The sequence below is a fragment of the Rattus norvegicus genome, chromosome 10, assembly GCF_021556685.1.
Source record: "Rattus norvegicus strain SHRSP/BbbUtx chromosome 10, alternate assembly SHRSP_T2T, whole genome shotgun sequence".
Taxonomy (NCBI): domain Eukaryota; kingdom Metazoa; phylum Chordata; class Mammalia; order Rodentia; family Muridae; genus Rattus; species Rattus norvegicus.
The window spans coordinates 48,972,224-48,989,678 of NC_141543.1; the positions used below are offsets into that span (position 1 = coordinate 48,972,224).

General features: G+C 41.3%; 1 protein-coding gene across 1 annotated transcript; it reads right to left on the reverse strand.

The window, feature by feature from the left end:
- Positions 1-15,738: 15,738 nt before the first annotated feature.
- On the reverse strand, positions 15,739-16,656 carry Or2ak5e (olfactory receptor family 2 subfamily AK member 5E). Its single transcript, NM_001000777.1, is given in 1 exon segment — positions 15,739-16,656. A coding segment is annotated over 1 exon segment (918 nt).
- Positions 16,657-17,455: the final 799 nt, after the last annotated feature.

The window sequence follows — 17,455 nt, forward strand, 5'->3', positions numbered from 1 at the left end:
TGGGTACCTAGGGTGGGTCTTGAGGTTGTGGACCCTGGCCTGACTTCCTGTCCTGTGGTCTACTTCTATAGTGCATCTAGAATGTGATGAACCAGTCTCCCTTTTCAATCCACCATGTCTACTGCCACCTCTCCACGATCTTTATGGCCATATTCCTCTGGGACTGCAAACCAAGGATGTTTCTCAAGGTGCTTTCTTTGAGGTAGTTTATCACAGCACCAAAAAACAGCCTAGTCCAGAAATTGGTACCCACTAGCAAATCCATTGCTGGGAAAAACCTGACCATGCTGTTGTAAAATGAATGTGTTTCATATCATTACAAAAGTGATTTATGGTTAGAATAGAATTTATTCTTTTAGAATAGAAAATCTCCAATGTGTTAGAAGCAAAACCTAGTGCACCACTTCTTAGAAGCTCAGAGAAAGGAACATTGAGAGAAATGTGGGCAGTGGACACCTAGCTTATGACATGTCAGAGGAAAACAACTTGGAAGTAGATAGAACCCAGCCATTTGCGTGGTATTTGGACCGAGAACCTTGCTTCATTATACCCATGTCCTGAGATCTTGAGAGATGTCAGATGTAGGATAGTGGACTACTTGGCTTGACAGAGTATAGGGGTGAGAGCAAGTTTAAAGTTTAGACAGTGTATACACAGGGAAACACCTGTAGTTGTTGAAGAGGTTAGTGCCATGAAACTTAGTGCTTGGTACTGTGACAATGGAGAAAGCAACTTGATGTCAAAACCCTACCTACCCATCAAAGGCTCCAATGTGTAAACATGCAAGTTTACAGGAAACAAGAAAGGCTGGACTGAGTCTTTGCTCCTTGACAGCAACTACCTAGGAGATGCTTCCCCAGGGTCAGAACTGATCCATCTCTGGTCAGGTGGGAGACCCAGTGGGCAGGCTCCTTGCCAAGCTGGCATCAGACTTTGGCAGAATTATCCACTCTATCTGAAGGCCTGAAAGATGAAGGACTGGGGGTGGAGCATGGAGAGCAGCTGAGGTCAGGCAGTGTGTGGTGGGGTCCAAGTCCCTGCAGGAAGCTGTGAAGGTGAAGCCTAGATTGCAGTGGAGACTCCAGGATGTTGGGGATGCAGGACTGTGGGACATCTGCTAAGGAAAACTGTGCACGTGGTGAGGAGCAGTCCAAGGCAGAGTCTATGTGTGCTACAGGCAGCCAAGCTGGAGCAGTGGGGCTGCCTATGCCTTTGGAGCTTAGAATCTTTCAAGTCTTAGATGCCAGACATGGACTGTCAGAAATCTACAGGTTCTGGACCTTGCTATGACTTGATCCCTCCTTACTATGCCTTCATTCCTGTCCTTTTGATGGAGAATATATATTATATTCCTTCTTATATTGAATATTTTTAAAAATTATTTATTTATTCACTTTACATCCCAATCAAAGTTATCCTCTTCATTCCCTTCTTACCCTGGGTATCAATCTACCCAGATATACCAAGTCACTGACAGACTGGGCACATCCTTTCTGACTGGGGTCAGACAAGACATCCCAAGCAGGCAACAGAGTTAGATACAACACCCTATCCAGTTCTTAGTGGACCTACATGAAGACCAATTGGCATATTGCTACATTTGTTGGGAGCCAAGTCCAGTCCATAGATGGTCTTTGGTTGTTGGTTCAGTCTTTGGGAGTCCCCAGGTATCCAGGTTTGTTGATTCTGTTGGTCTTATTATGCAGTTCCTTTGCCCTCCAGGTTCCTATATCGTTCCTCCAACTCTACCATGAGACTTCCTGAGCTTTCAATATTTTACTGTGGATGTCTTCATTTGTTTCAGTAAGCTACTGGGTGGAGCCTCACAGAGGGTGTTGTGCTAGGCTCCTGCCTGCAAGCATAACAGAGTATGATTAATATTCTCACAGATGGTTTCTTATTCATGGGCTATGTCTCAATTGGGCCAATTATTGGTAGACAATTCCCCCAGTCTCTACCCAGTCTTTGTCCTTGCACCTCCTGTAGGCAGGACACATTTTGGATCAAAGGTTTTGTGGGTGACACTGTGTCCTGAATATCCCTCCACTGAGATGCCTCCTGCCTGATTACAGGAGATGCCACTTCAGGCTCCATAGCCAACAATGCTAGGGCTCTCAGCTAGAGTCACCCTTAGAGATTCCCTGCAGCACCCCCCCCAGGCCTCTGGCAATTCCTAGACATAGTTCTGCTACCCTCAGCTGACTATTTCCATTTATTTTCCTGGCCCTCTTGCCACACACCTGATGTCTCCTCATTCCTATCTCCTTCTCCTTTCTCACCAAGTTCTAGCCTTGGATCCACTCCAATGACTATTTTATTTCCCCTTCTGTGTGAGATTATAGCATCCTTCGTTGGCCCTTCCTTGTTATTTAGGTTCTTTGGGTTTGTGGACTATACCAAGGGTATCCTGCACTTTATGACTAATATACACATGTAAGTCAATACGCACCATTCATCTCCTTTTTGCCCTGGGTTACCTCACTCAGGATGATGGTTTCTTGTTCTATCCATTTGTCTGAAAATTTTATGATATCCTCATTTTTTATAGCATTCCATTGTGTAAATGAACCATATTTTCTTTATCCATTCTTCAATTGAGAGACATTGAGGTTGTTTCAAGTTCTGGCTATTACCAATAAAGCTGCTATGATAATGGTGGAGCAGGTGTCATTGTCGTATTTCAGAGAATCTTTTGGGCATATGCCCAGGAGTATTATACTTGGGTCATAGGTAGACCTATTTGTATTTTTTTTGAGAAACTGCCTGCTTGATTTCCTTATCGGTTGCACAAGTTTGATATTTCACTCGCAATGAAGTAGTGTTCCCTTTGCTCCACATCCTTTTCAGCATGTGCTGTCGTTTGAGGTTTTGATCTGAGCCATTAAGAGTTTCTCGTCCATTAGAGAATCCTGTGTTGAGAATTATCTGTACCCAATTTTAATTGGGTTATTTGATTTGTTGGTGTCTAGATTCTAGAGTTGTTTATATATTCTTGATATTAGTCCTCAGTTAGATGTAGCTATGGTGAAGATCTTTCCCATTCTGTAGGCTGCCATTTTGTCCTACTGATGGTGTCCTTCGCCTTGTAGAATTTTTCAGTTTACTGAGATCCCATTTGCTCATTGTTGGTCTCTGAGCCTGAGTTATAGGTGTTTTGTTGAGAAAGTTGTATCATGTAACAATGAGTTCAAGAATATTCCATAATTTCTGTTCTATTAGATGTAGGGTATCTGGTTTTACTTTGAGGTCTTTGATCCACTTGGATGTGAGTTTTGCACAGGGTGATAAATAGGTACCTGTTTGCATCCTTCTACATACAGAAATCCAGTTAGATCAGCAACATTTGTTGAAGATACTTTTTTTCCAGTGTTTGGGTTTTGGATCTTTTGTTTGTTGGTATGTGGGCTTATGTCTGGATCTTCAATTCAAATCTAATTTGAATTCAATTTGAATCTATTCCAATAGAATGCAGATTTTTATTACTATTTCTCTGTAGTACAGCCTGAAATCAGCTGTGGTGATATTTTTAGATGTTCTTTTATTGTATAGGCTGTTTTTATCTATTCTCTCTTTTTTATTTTTCCACATAAGTTGAGGATTGCTCTTTTAAAGCCTGTGAAGAATTGTGTTGGAATATTGATGGGAATTGCATTAAATATTTAGATTGCTTTTGATAAGATGACCATTTTTACTGTTAGCCAGACCAATACATGAGCATGGGAGGCCTTTCCCTCTTCTTGTATCTTCTTCAATTTCTTATTTTTTTTTTTATTAACTTGAGTATTTCTTATATACATTTCAAGTGTTATTCCCTTTCCCGGTTTCCGGGCAAACATCCCCCTCCCCCCTCCCCTTCGTTATGGGTGTTCCCCTCCCAACCCTCCCCCCATTGCCGCCCTCCCCCCATAGTCTAGTTCACTGGGGGTTCAGTCTTAGCAGGACCCAGGGCTTCCCCTTCCACTGGTGCTCTTACTAGGATATTCATTGCTACCTATGGGGTCAGAGTCCAGGGTCAGTCCATGTATAGTATTTAGGTAGTGGCTTAGTCCCTGGAAGCTCTGGTTGCTTGACATTGTTGTACTTTTGGGGTCTCGAGCCCCTTCAAGCTCTTCCAGTTCTTTCTCTGATTCCTTCAACGGGGGACCTATTCTCAGTTCAGTGGTTTGCTGCTGGCATTCGCCTCTGTATTTGCTGTATTCTGGCTGTGTCTCTCAGGAGCGATCTACAGCCAGCTCCTGTCGGTCTGCACTTCTTTGCTTCATCCATCTTGTCTAATTGGGTGGCTGTATATGTATGGGCCACATGTGGGGCAGGCTCCGAATGGGTGTTCCTTCAGTCTCTGTTTTAATCTTTGCCTCTCCCTTCCCTGCCAAGGGTATTCTTTTTCCTCATTTAAAGAAGGAGTGAAGCATTCACATTTTGATCATCCGTCTTGAGTTTCGTTTGTTCTAGGGATCTAGGGTAATTCAAGCATTTGGGCTAAAAGCCACTTATCAATGAGTGCATACCATGTATGTCTTTCTGTGATTGGGTTAGCTCACTCAGGATGATATTTTCCAGTTCCAACCATTTGCCTATGAATTTCATAAAGTCATTGTTTTTGATAGCTGAGTAATATTCCATTGTGTAGATGTACCACATTTTCTGTATCCATTCCTCTGTTGAAGGGCATCTGGGTTCTTTCCAGTTTCTGGCTATTATAAATAAGGCTGCGATGAACATAGTGGAGCACGTGTCTCTTTTATATGTTGAGGCATCTTTTGGGTATATGCCCAAGAGAGGTATAGCTGGATCCTCAGGCAGTTCAATGTCCAATTTTCTGAGGAACCTCCAGACTGATTTCCAGAATGGTTTTACCAGTCTGCAATCCCACCAACAATGGAGGAGTGTTCCTCTTTCTCCACATCCTCGCCAGCATCTGCTGTCACCTGAGTTTTTGATCTTAGCCATTCTCACTGGTGTGAGGTGAAATCTCAGGGTTGTTTTGATTTGCATTTCCCTTATGACTAAAGATGTTGAACATTTCTTTAGGTGTTTCTCAGCCATTCGGCATTCCTCAGCTGTGAATTCTTTGTTTAGCTCTGAACCCCATTTTTAATAGGGTTATTTGTTTCCCTGCGGTCTAACTTCTTGAGTTCTTTGTATATTTTGGATATAAGGCCTCTATCTGTTGTAGGATTGGTAAAGATCTTTTCCCAATCTGTTGGTTGCCGTTTTGTCCTAACCACCGTGTCCTTTGCCTTACAGAAGCTTTGCAGTTTTATGAGATCCCATTTGTCGATTCTTGATCTTAGAGCATAAGCCATTGGTGTTTTGTTCAGGAAATTTTTTCCAGTGCCCATGTGTTCCAGATGCTTCCCTAGTTTTTCTTCTATTGGTTTGAGTGTGTCTGGTTTGATGTGGAGGTCCTTGATCCACTTGGACTTAAGCTTTGTACAGGGTGATAAGGATGGATCGATCTGCATTCTTCTACATGTTGCCCTCCAGTTGAACCAGCACCATTTGCTGAAAATGCTATCTTTTTTCCATTTGATGGTTTTGGCTCCTTTGTCAAAAATCAAGTGACCATAGGTGTGTGGGTTCATTTCTGGGTCTTCAATTCTATTCCATTGGTCTATCTGTCTGTCTCTGTACCAATACCATGCAGTTTTTATCACTATTGCTCTGTAATACTGCTTGAGTTCAGGGATAGTGATTCCCCCTGAAGTCCTTTTATTGTTGAGGATAGCTTTAGCTTTCCTGGGTTTTTTGTTATTCAAGATGAATTTGCAAATTGTTCTGTCTAACTCTTTGAAGAATTGGATTGGTATTTTGATGGGGATTGCATTGAATCTGTAGATTGCTTTTGGTATAATGGCCATTTTTACTATATTAATCCTGACAATCCATGAGCATGGGAGATCTTTCCATCTTCTGAGGTCTTCTTCAATTTCTTTCCTCAGTGTCTTGAAGTTCTTATTGTACAGATCTTTTACTTGCTTGGTTAAAGTCACACCGAGGTACTTTATATTATTTGGGTCTATTATGAAGGGTGTCGTTTCCCTAATTTCTTTCTTGGCTTGTTTCTCTTTTGTATAGAGGAAGGCAACTGATTTATTTGAGTTAATTTTATACCCAGCCACTTTGCTGAAGTTGTTTATCAGCTTTAGTAGTTCTCTGGTGGAACTTTTGGGATCACTTAAATATACTATCATGTCATCTGCAAATAGTGATATTTTGACTTCTTCTTTTCCGATCTGTATCCCCTTGATCTCCTTTTGTTGTCTGATTGCTCTGGCTAGAACTTCAAGAACTATATTAAATAAGTAGGGAGAGAGTGGGCAGCCTGGTCTAGTCCCTGATTTTAGTGGGATTGCTTCAAGTTTCTCTCCACTTAGTTTAATGTTAGCAACTGGTTTGCTGTATATGGCTTTTACTATGTTTAGGTATGGGCCTTGAATTCCTAATCTTTCCAGGACTTTTATCATGAAGGGGTGTTGAATTTTGTCAAATGCTTTCTCAGCATCTAATGAAATGATCATGTGGTTCTGTTCTTTCAGTTTGTTTATATAATGGATCACGTTGATGGTTTTCCGTATATTAAACCATCCCTGCATGCCTGGGATGAAGCCTACTTGATCATGGTGGATGATTGTTTTGATGTGCTCTTGGATTCGGTTTGCCAGAATTTTATTGAGTATTTTTGCGTCGATATTCATAAGGGAAATTGGTCTGAAGTTCTCTTTCTTTGTTGTGTCTTTGTGTGGTTTAGGTATAAGAGTAATTGTGGCTTCGTAGAAGGAATTCGGTAGTGCTCCATCTGTTTCAATTTTGTGGAATAGTTTGGATAATATTGGTATGAGGTCTTCTATGAAGGTTTGATAGAATTCTGCACTAAACCCGTCTGGACCTGGGCTCTTTTTGGTTGGGAGACCTTTAATGACTGCTTCTATTTCCTTAGGAGTTATGGGGTTGTTTAACTGGTTTATCTGTTCCTGATTTAACTTCGATACCTGGTATCTGTCTAGGAAATTGTCCATTTCCTGAAGATTTTCAAGTTTTGTTGAATATAGGTTTTTATAGTAAGATCTGATGATTTTTTGAATTTCCTCTGAATCTGTTGTTATGTCTCCCTTTTCATTTCTGATTTTGTTAATTTGGACGCACTCTCTGTGTCCTCTCGTTAGTCTGGCTAAGGGTTTATCTATCTTGTTGATTTTCTCAAAGAACCAACTTTTGGTTCTGTTGATTCTTTCTATGGTCCTTTTTGTTTCTACCTGGTTGATTTCAGCTCTGAGTTTGATTATTTCCTGCCTTCTACTCCTCCTGGGTGTATTTGCTTCTTTTTGTTCTAGAGCTTTTAGGTGTGCTGTCAAGCTGCTGACATATGCTCTTTCCTGTTTCTTTCTGCAGGCACTCAGAGCTGAGTTTTCCTCTTAGCACAGCTTTCATTGTGTCCCATAAGTTTGGGTATGTTGTATCTTCATTTTCATTAAATTCTAAAAAGTTTTTAATTTCTTTCTTTATTTCTTCCTTGACCAGGTTATCATTGAGTAGAGCATTGTTCAATTTCCACGTATATGTGGGCATTCTTCCCTTATTGTTATTGAAGACCAGTTTTAGGCCGTGGTGTTCCGATAGCACGCATGGGATTATTTCTATCTTTCTGTACCTGTTGAGGCCCGTTTTTTGACCAATTATATGGTCAATTTTGGAGAAAGTACCATGAGGAGCTGAGAAGAAGGTATATCCTTTTGCTTTAGGATAGAATGTTCTATAAATATCCGTTAAGTCCATTTGGCTCATGACTTCTCTTAGTCTGTCGACATCACTGTTTAATTTCTGTTTCCATGATCTGTCCATTGATGAGAGTGGGGTATTGAAATCTCCCACTATTATTGTGTGAGGTGCAATATGTGTTTTGAGCTTTAGTAAGGTTTCTTTTACGTATGTAGGTGCCCTTGTATTTGGGCCATAGATATTTAGGATTGAGAGTTCATCTTGGTGGATTTTTCCTTTGATGAATATGAAGTGTCCTTCCTTATCTTTTTTGATGACTTTCAGTTGGAAATTGATTTTATTTGATATAAGAATGGCTACTCCAGCTTGCTTCTTCTGACCATTTGCTTGGAAAGTTGTTTTCCAGCCTTTCACTCTGAGGTAGTGTCTGTCTTTGTCTCTGAGGTGTGTTTCCTGTAGGCAGCAGAATGCAGGGTCCTCGTTGCGTATCCAGTTTGTTAATCTATGTCTTTTTATTGGGGAGTTGAGGCCATTGATATTGAGAGATATTAAGGAATAGTGATTATTGCTTCCCGTTATATTCATATTTGGATGTGAGGTTATGTTTGTGTGCTTTCATTCTCTTTGTTTTGTTGCCAAGACGATTAGTTTCTTGCTTCTTCTAGGGTATAGCATGCCTCCTTATGTTGGGCTTTACTATTTATTATCCTTTGTAGTGCTGGATTTGTAGAAAGATATTGTGTAAATTTGGTTTTGTCATAGAATATCTTGGTTTCTCCATCAATGTTAATTGAGAGTTTTGCTGGATACAGTAACCTGGGCTGGCATTTGTGTTCTCTTAGGGTCTGTATGACATCAGTCCAGGATCTTCTGGCCTTCATAGTTTCTGGCGAGAAGTCTGGTGTGATTCTGATAGGTCTCCCTTTATATGTTACTTGACCTTTTTCCCTTACTGCTTTTAATATTCTTTCTTTATTTTGTGTGTTTGGTGTTTTGACAATTATGTGACGGGAGGTGTTTCTTTTCTGGTCCAATCTATTTGGAGTTCTGTAGGCTTCTTGTATGTCTATGGGTATCTCTTTTTTTAGGTTAGGGAAGTTTTCTTCTATGATTTTGTTGAAGATATTTACTGGTCCTTTGAGCTGGGAGTCTTCACTCTCTTCTATACCTATTATGCTTAGGTTTGATCTTCTCATTGAGTCCTGGATTTCCTGTATGTTTTGGACCAGTAGCTTTTTCCGCTTTACATTATCTTTGACAGTTGAGTCAGTGATTTCTATGGAATCTTCTGCTCCTGAGATTCTCTCTTCCATCTCTTGTATTCTGTTGGTGAAGCTTGTATCTACAGCTCCTTGTCTCTTCTTTTGGTTTTCTATATCCAGGGTTGTTTCCATGTGTTCTTTCTTGATTGCTTCTATTTCCATTTTTAATTCCTTCAACTGTTTGATTGTGTTTTCCTGGAATTCTTTCAGGGATTTTTGTGTCTCCTCTCTATGGGCTTCTACTTGTTTATTTATGTTTTCCTGGAATTCTTTCAGGGATTTTTGTGTCTCCTCTCTATGGGCTTCTACTTGTTTATTTATGTTTTCCTGGAATTCTTTCAGGGATTTTTGCGATTCTTTCAGGCATTTTTGCGATTCCTCTCTGTAGGCTTCTACTTGTTCTCTAAGGGAGTTCTTCACATCTTTCTTGAAGTCCTCCAGCATCATGATCAAAAATGATTTTGAAACTAAATCTTGCTTTTCTGGTGTGTTTGGATATTCCATGTTTGTTTTAATGGGAGAATTGGGCTCCGATGGTGCCATGTAGTCTTGGTTTCTGTTGCTTGGGTTCCTGCGCTTGCCTCTCGCCATCAGATTATCCTAGTGTTACTTTGTTCTGCTATTTCTGACAGTGGCTAGACTGTCCTATAAGCCTGTGTGTCAGGAGTGCTGTAGACCTGTTTTCCTCTCTTTCAGTCAGTTATGGGGACAGAGTGTTCTGCTTTCCGGCGTGTAGTTTTTCCTCTCTACAGGTCTTCAGCCATTCCTGTGGGCCTGTGTCTTGAGTTCACCAGGCAGCTTTCTTGCAGCAGAAAAGTTGGTCCTACCTGTGGTCCCGAGGCTCAAGTTCGCTCGTGGGGTGCTGCTCACGGGCTCTCTGCAGCGGCAGCAACCAGGAAGACTTGTGCCGCCGTTTCCGGGAGCTTCAGTGTACTAGGGTTCCAGATGGTCTTTGGCTTTTTCCTCTGGCGTCCAAGATGTGTGTGCAGAGAGCAGTCTCTTCTGGTTTCCCAGGCTTGTCTGCCTCTCTGAAGGTTCAGCTCTCCCTCCCAAGGGATTTGGGTGCAGAGAACTGTTTATCTGGTCTGTTTCCTTCAGGTTCTGGTGGTGTCTCAGGCAGGGGTCCTGCCGCTCCTGGGCCCTCCCCCACGGGAGCCCAGAGGCCTTATACAGTTTCCTCTTGGGCCAGGGATGTGGGCAGGGGTGAGCAGTGTTGGTGGTCTCTTCCGCTCTGCAGCCTCAAGAGTGCCCACCTGACCAGGCGGTTGGGTCTCTCTCTCACAGGGTCTGGGGGCAGAGAGCTGCTGCGGGCCGGGATCCACGGGTGTGGGACTTTTCTTCAATTTCTTATATCAGAGAATTGAATTTCTTGTTGTGCAAGTCTTTCAATTGCTTAGGTAGAGTTAGACTAGAACTTGCTTTGGCTAGAACTTCAAGTACCATATTGAACAGATAGGGAGAGAGTGGACAGCCTTGTCTTGACCCTGATATTAGAGAAAATGCTTTTAAATTCTCTCTGTTTAATTCAATATTGGCTATTGACTTTTTATACATTGCCTTCATTGTGTTTACATATGTAGAAGGCTTGTGATAAAATGGTGTTGAAGTTTGTCAGAGGCTTTTTCAGCATATAATGAGATGATCGTGTGGGTTTTTTTTCTTTCACTTTGTTTATATGGTGGATTTAGTTGATGAAATATAATATACTGAAGCATCCCTGAATCCCTAGGATGAAGCCTATTTGATCACGGTGGATGTTACATTTGATGTGTTCTTGTATTTGGTTTGTGAGTATTTTGTTGAGTACTTTTGCATCAATGATCATAAGAAAAATTAGTCTGAAATTCTCTTTATTTGCCAATTCTATGTGTAGTTTATGTACCACAGTGACTGTGGCCTCACAAAATGAGTTTGGTAAAATTTCTTCTGTTTCTATATTGTGGAATAGATTGAGTAGTATTGGTATTAGCTCTTCTTTGAAAGTCTGGTAGTATTCTATGTAAAAAAAAACCATCTGTACCTGGGCATTTTTGCTGTTGCTGTGGAAATTTTAGTGACTGCTTGTATTTCCTTAGGAGTTATAGGGTTGTTTAGGTAGTTTGTCTACTCTTAATTTAACTTTGCTAAGTGGAATATACCCAGAAAATCATCATTTCATGTAGACTTTCTAATTTTGTTAAGAACATGTTTTTTAAGTAAGAGCTAAAGTTTTATTAGATATAGTAGTCTGTGATGACAGCTGTGGTATCTCAGAGTCTGCAAAACATCCTCCTAGAACCTTCTGGATTTTATAGAGTCTCTGCTGAGAAATCAGGTGTGATTGTGATAGGTCTGTCTTTATATGTTACTTGGCATTTTCCCCTTGCAGCTTTTAAAAGTCTTTCTTCATTCTGGATATTTACTCTTTTGATTAGTATACAGAGAGAAGAATATCTTTTGTGGTCCAATATATGTGGTGGTCTGTAACCTTCTTGAAGCATTCATGGGCTGGATCTAGGCCTTCCACACATATGTAGCACATGGGGAGCAGGGTTTTCATGTGTGTCTCCTATTGAGCAGAATGGGTAGTCCCTGACTCTGTTGCCTGCCTGGGGATCCTATTTCCTTAATTGGCCTGTCTTGGTCTGAACTCAGTGGGAGAGGATGAGCCCAGTCTGTTAGTGACTTGATGCATCAGGGTGGATTGGTACTCAGCCAGTGCTCTCCCTTCTCAGAGATGGGGAGAAGGAATGGGGGGGAGGAACTGTGTGAGGAGGGAAATGGGAGGACAGGGTTTGATTGGGATGTAAAGTGAATAAGCACATAACTTTTAAATTTTCAATATATAAAGGAATATCATATATATATTCTCCATCAAAAGGACAGGAATGAAGGCATAGTAAAACAAAATCAAGTCACAGCAAGATCTAAACTCCATAGTTCCATGTGTGGCATCTAGGACTTGAAAGACTCTAAGTTCCAAAGGCGTAGGTAGCCCCACTTCTCCAGCTTGGCTGCCTGTAGCACACATAGACTCTGCCTTGGGCTGCTCCTCACCACGTGCACAGTTTTCCTTGGCAGATGTCCCACAGTCCTGAATCCCCAACATCCTGGGGTCTCCACTGCAATCTAGGCTTCACCTTCACAGCTTCCTGCAGGGACTTGGACCCCACCACACACTGCCTGACCTCAGCTGCTCTCCATGCTCCACCCCCAGTCCTTCATCTTTCAGGCCTTCAGATAGAGTGGATAATTCTGCCAAAGTCTGATGCCAGCTTGGCAAGGAGCCTGCCCACTGGGTCTCCCACCTGACCAGTGATGGATCAGTTCTGACCCTGGGGAAGCATCTCCTAGGTGGTTGCTGTCAAGGAGCAAAGACTCAGTCCAGCCTTTCTTGTTTCCTGTAAACTTGCATGTTTACACATTGGAGCCTTTGATGGGTAGGTAGGGTTTTGACATCAAGTTGCTTTCTCCATTGTCACAGTACCAAGCACCAAGTTTCATTGCACTAACCTCTTCAACAACTACAGTTGCTTCCCTGTGTATACACTGTCTAAACTTTAGACTTGCTCTCACACCTATCTTCTGCCAATCCAATTAGTCCACTATCCTTACATCCAATATCACTCAAGTCCTCAGGACATGGGTATAATGAAGCCAGATTCTTGATTCACATATCACATGAATGGCTGGAATATATCTACTTCCTGGTAGATGTTTTGCTCTCCTCTGAAATGTCACAAGCTAGGTGTCTACTGACCACAATTTTCTCAAAGGTCTTGTTTCTCAGCTTCTAACAAATGTTACACTAAGTTCCTAAGGACTTAAATTCTTCACTGCAACCAGAAGTCTCTTCCAGAGTCCCAACTATCACATGGTCAGTTTTTTTTTTCATAACAATGGCTCTACTTCTTAGTACCAATTTCTGTACTAATTTATTTTACTGGTACTGTGATAAATTACCCTGCTGAAAACAGCTAAAAGTTTATTTGTCTCACAGTCCCAGAGGAATAATACCACAAAGATGTCAAGGACATGAGAGCAGGCAGGGATAGTATGGTGGTTCAGACAGGAGGCTGGCTGGTCACATTGCAGCTGCACTCAGGAAATGGAACACAGGATAGGAGAAAAGGCTGAGGTCCACAATCTCAAGGCCCACCCTAGTGACACACATCACTAAGGCTCCATGTCATAAAGGTTCCAACCCCCACCCCAATCAAAACCATTGCAACTGGGGACCAAGGATTCAAATGCAGGATCTGTAGGGACAGTTCACCCTCAATCACATGAGGTCAGAGTATTGAAGATACTTAGCAACCTCAGCCTTTCCATTTAGAGTGAGTTTATGGATTACATTAATGACAAGAAAATAAATCAGCAAAGGCGAGCTGTTCATGGAGGGTGCGATTCTTATTTTATGACTTTATTTTATTTGCATTGGTAGGAAGGAATCAGATACCCTCAAAATAAAGTTACAGGCAGTTGTGTGCTGTGATTTGGTGCTGCAAATTCAACCCAGACACTGTGGAAGAAGAGATAGTGCTCTGAGCTATCTCTCCAGTGAGTGCTGTGTCACAGAAATAGAAAATCAAGCAAATTTGAGGGAGATATCCTGTGCCTGACACTTAAATTTCTATTAAATAGCCCATGTCTTTTGAGAGCACTTTTTTTTCTCCTTTGTAGGGTATCTCTGGCTATGTTCCCTTTCAGTTTAAAATTATACTATATATTTAAGTAAAATACAGTAACAATATTTTGCTCCTTTCTTCCCTTAAATTCTATCCACATTCACAAAGTTCAATTTGATAGCTTCCTTTTATTGATAATTATTGTCACATACATTTATGTATTCATATATAGTATAGTATAATAGGCAAATTATATACACACATATTTGCACATGGAAATTGTGCAGTACATTCTTTATTTGCACTAATTATTTATTCAATTTACATCTGATTGCTTCCCCCTCCTGGTTCCCACTCACAAAATTCTTCCACTATTCCCTTTCCCCTTCTCCTCTGAGCAGGTTAGGAACCCCTTGGTTATCCCCTCACCCTGGCCCATCAAGTCTGAGCAGGGCAGGGTGGATCCTCTTCCCACTGAGGCCAGACAAGTCAGCCCAGATAGGGGAATGGGATCCCACACACTGAAAACAGATGCAATTCATTTTCATTAGTGCCATGAAGAGGTGTTTCCACCTGTCCTTATAATTATTACTGTAATTATTGGCACCAATTATAAGGAATCTCATATGCACGTATCCACATCTACACCCGCATCATCATCATCATCATCATCATCATCATCATCATCGTCATCGTCGTCATTGTCATCATCATCATCATCGTTATAATTATTATTATAACAATATATATGGTATGAAATATTTTAAAGTGCTCCTCACGTACCCAGAGGCCTCACATACCCTGGAGATGGAGCCACAGACAGTTGTGAGCTACCTTACAAAAGTGCTGGGATTTGAACTCAATTCCTCTGGAAGAGCAGCCAGTGCTATTAACTGCTACACCATCACTCTAGCTCCACAACATATGTATTTTAATACTGAGAATTACTTGTCATGTTACTTACACCAGTTCACAGGTGAACACAAGTTTTTTTTTTTAAATTGGGTCTTGGATTACATGACAAGGATTGAACTATTTAAAGCATGCAGGGGCACTAGAAAGCTGGATCAACACTAAGAGCACTGACTGCTCCTCCAGAGGACCCAGGTTTGATTCCCAGCATCTTCACGTGGCTCACAATCATCTGTAAATTTAAATTAAAACAAAAACAGTAGATTGTTTTTTTTTAAATCTGCCTGCTGCCATACAACTTTCTGCCCAAAAGTAGTCTGAGGCTATTCTGGTCCACATAGGGAACTCCAGGATAGTCACTACTTATAAAGGAAATTAATTTGAAATAACATTATTGCTGTTGACCCGTATTGTATATTAGTCATGGACAAAATACAGAAATTGTCTATGGATTTTTAAAGCAGAATCATTCTGTGTCTTTTTGTCTAAATGTACTTATCTTAAGCTAGTATGACTGCAGAAAATCAACATAAAGTTGGTCATGGAAAGACACAGAGTGCATTCTGTCAGACAGATCCATTGATGATGTTTATTGCAAAGCCATTAGTGAATTTTTGGGAAGGTATTGATAAAGGGAGTCAGAAAGATGTCATTGAGGGATATCTTAGAACTCTTACTCAGGAGGTAATAGTCACACAAGCATTAAAGCAAGCATTGAATTATCTCCTTCCATATATCTTTTAGAACTGTCCTTAAAACACTCACAGTATAAAAACACAAACTCTCTATAATAATTGTATATGCAAAGAAAATCAGTAAAACATTACAGATTTATGTAAAATGTCTGCAAACGTCCATCTGTACTCATGAACTGCAGAAAGAGCGTTGAGAGAAAGAGATAGCAGATACCTGTACTGACTCCCACAGTCTGAGAATCCACAGTTCCATGCACCAGGACAGAAGGTTCTGTGAAAAGCCAATCCAGCCTCACAGGCAGTCAGAGATGGCAGGTCCAGGGACAAAGCTCTTGCATATCCTTCAGAGACAACATTCAAATAAAAGTCAGTGTGTCACTGTGGAGTGGGGGGCAAAGGTTCATGCTCTTGTTCAGTCAGTAAGACAATCTGATACGCTTTCACCGGAATTTCAATCCTGAAATCATCCCAGAAATTGTCAAGATCAGCCTTTGCATCGGTCCACAGGCCAACCCAAAGACCCACTTTCTTTGTCTATAACCATCATCCCATATGTCTCCTCAGGGCCCCCATGACCTCCTTGTTCCTCAGGCTGTAGATGAAAGGGTTCAGAACAGGGGTGATGATCGAGTAGAGCACAGCCACCACTTTGTCCCTCCCAGGAGAATGCAAGGAGTGTGGCTGGGTGTAGGTGGAGAGAGTAGTGATGTAGAACAGGCTGGCCACGGTCAGGTGGGAAGAGCAGGTGGACACTGCTCTACTCTGTCCCTTCCCTGAACCCATCTGGAATACAACAACCAACACCCGAGCATAGGAAGCTAGGATGGCCAGGAAGGGTAACAACAGAATGACAAGGCCACTCAGGAGGACTGTATGCTCATATTGGGACGTGTCTTCACACACCAATGGCAGGAGAGATGGAACCTCACAGAAAAAGTGGTTAATCCTAGATCCACAGAATGGAAGTTGAAATACATACACTGTGTGCACTAAAGCATTGATGGAGCTGCTGCTCCAGGCACCAGCGGCCAAAGAGCAGCAGATCTTTCTGCTCATGAGCACAGGGTAGTGCAAGGGCTGGCAGACGGCTATGTACCTGTCATAGGACATGAAACCCAGCAGGAGGGCTTCAGACCCACCCAGGGTCAGAAACAAAAAGGTTTGAATTGCACATCCCAGAAAGGAAATGGTCTTGGTGTCTGACAGGAAGTTAGCTGCCATCTTGGGCACAGTGGTGGAGATGTACATCATGTCAATGATGGAGAGCTGGCTGAGGAGGAAGTACATGGGGGTGTGGAGTGTTCGGTCCAGCCTGATGATATGGACCAGTGTGATGTTGCCTATGAGGGCCACTGCAAAGAGGAGGACAATGATTGTGAAGAGGAAGGTGTCCGTGTGTCCACATTGGAAAAGACCAACCAAGGTGAAGTCTGTCCCACAGCTGTGGTTTCCTGTCTCCATGACTTAGAAGGAACAATCAAAGCAGATATAATGTGGAAAGGGCATGGCCTGATGACATCTGTCCTTGAGGAGAAAATGACAACTTTTACATTTGATAGTTTTCCTTCCCTGTACAATAAGCTTTCATATATATATATATATATATATATATATATATATATATATATATACATTTTTTTATTTTTAATGCTTTTAGTTTTGCTTACCGTGTTGTTTCATGTGCATCAATGGAAGACTTTGCTGTTTCCATTCATGCTTGACACAGTCAGCTTTAAAACATGATTTGGATTCTCTGTCCTTACCATTTGTACACGGATGGAGTCGTCCATCTCTTTTGATTCAATGTTGTTCATAAGTTATAACTGGGGAAATAAGAATAAACATTTTTGAGATCACAGAATGAAATTTCAATAATCATAAAATCAACAGTTATATAATTTTCAGCAAATTTTCTATACGTGCTGCAGATCCTTTCTGGTGACAGACTGGAGTTGGGTCTCTTTCTTGACAGTGTTCACTCACTCCCTTCTGTTATCTGTGTGAACATAATATGTACAGGAGAGTCTTAGGAAATCAAAACACAGAATGTGTCCAGGAAATGAACAAAACACTGAGATCATTGTACAATGTAAAAAATAAGAAGACGCTATATGCCCTCAACAGGATTACGTAATGCAAGAGAACATCATGTGAAACCATACTAAGCATTTTATTACATTATACATGAAATATTCACCTGTTGCATAAAGCAAGTAGAGTATTTTAAAGTAGCAGAGCAGAAGGCAACAATTTTTCAAAA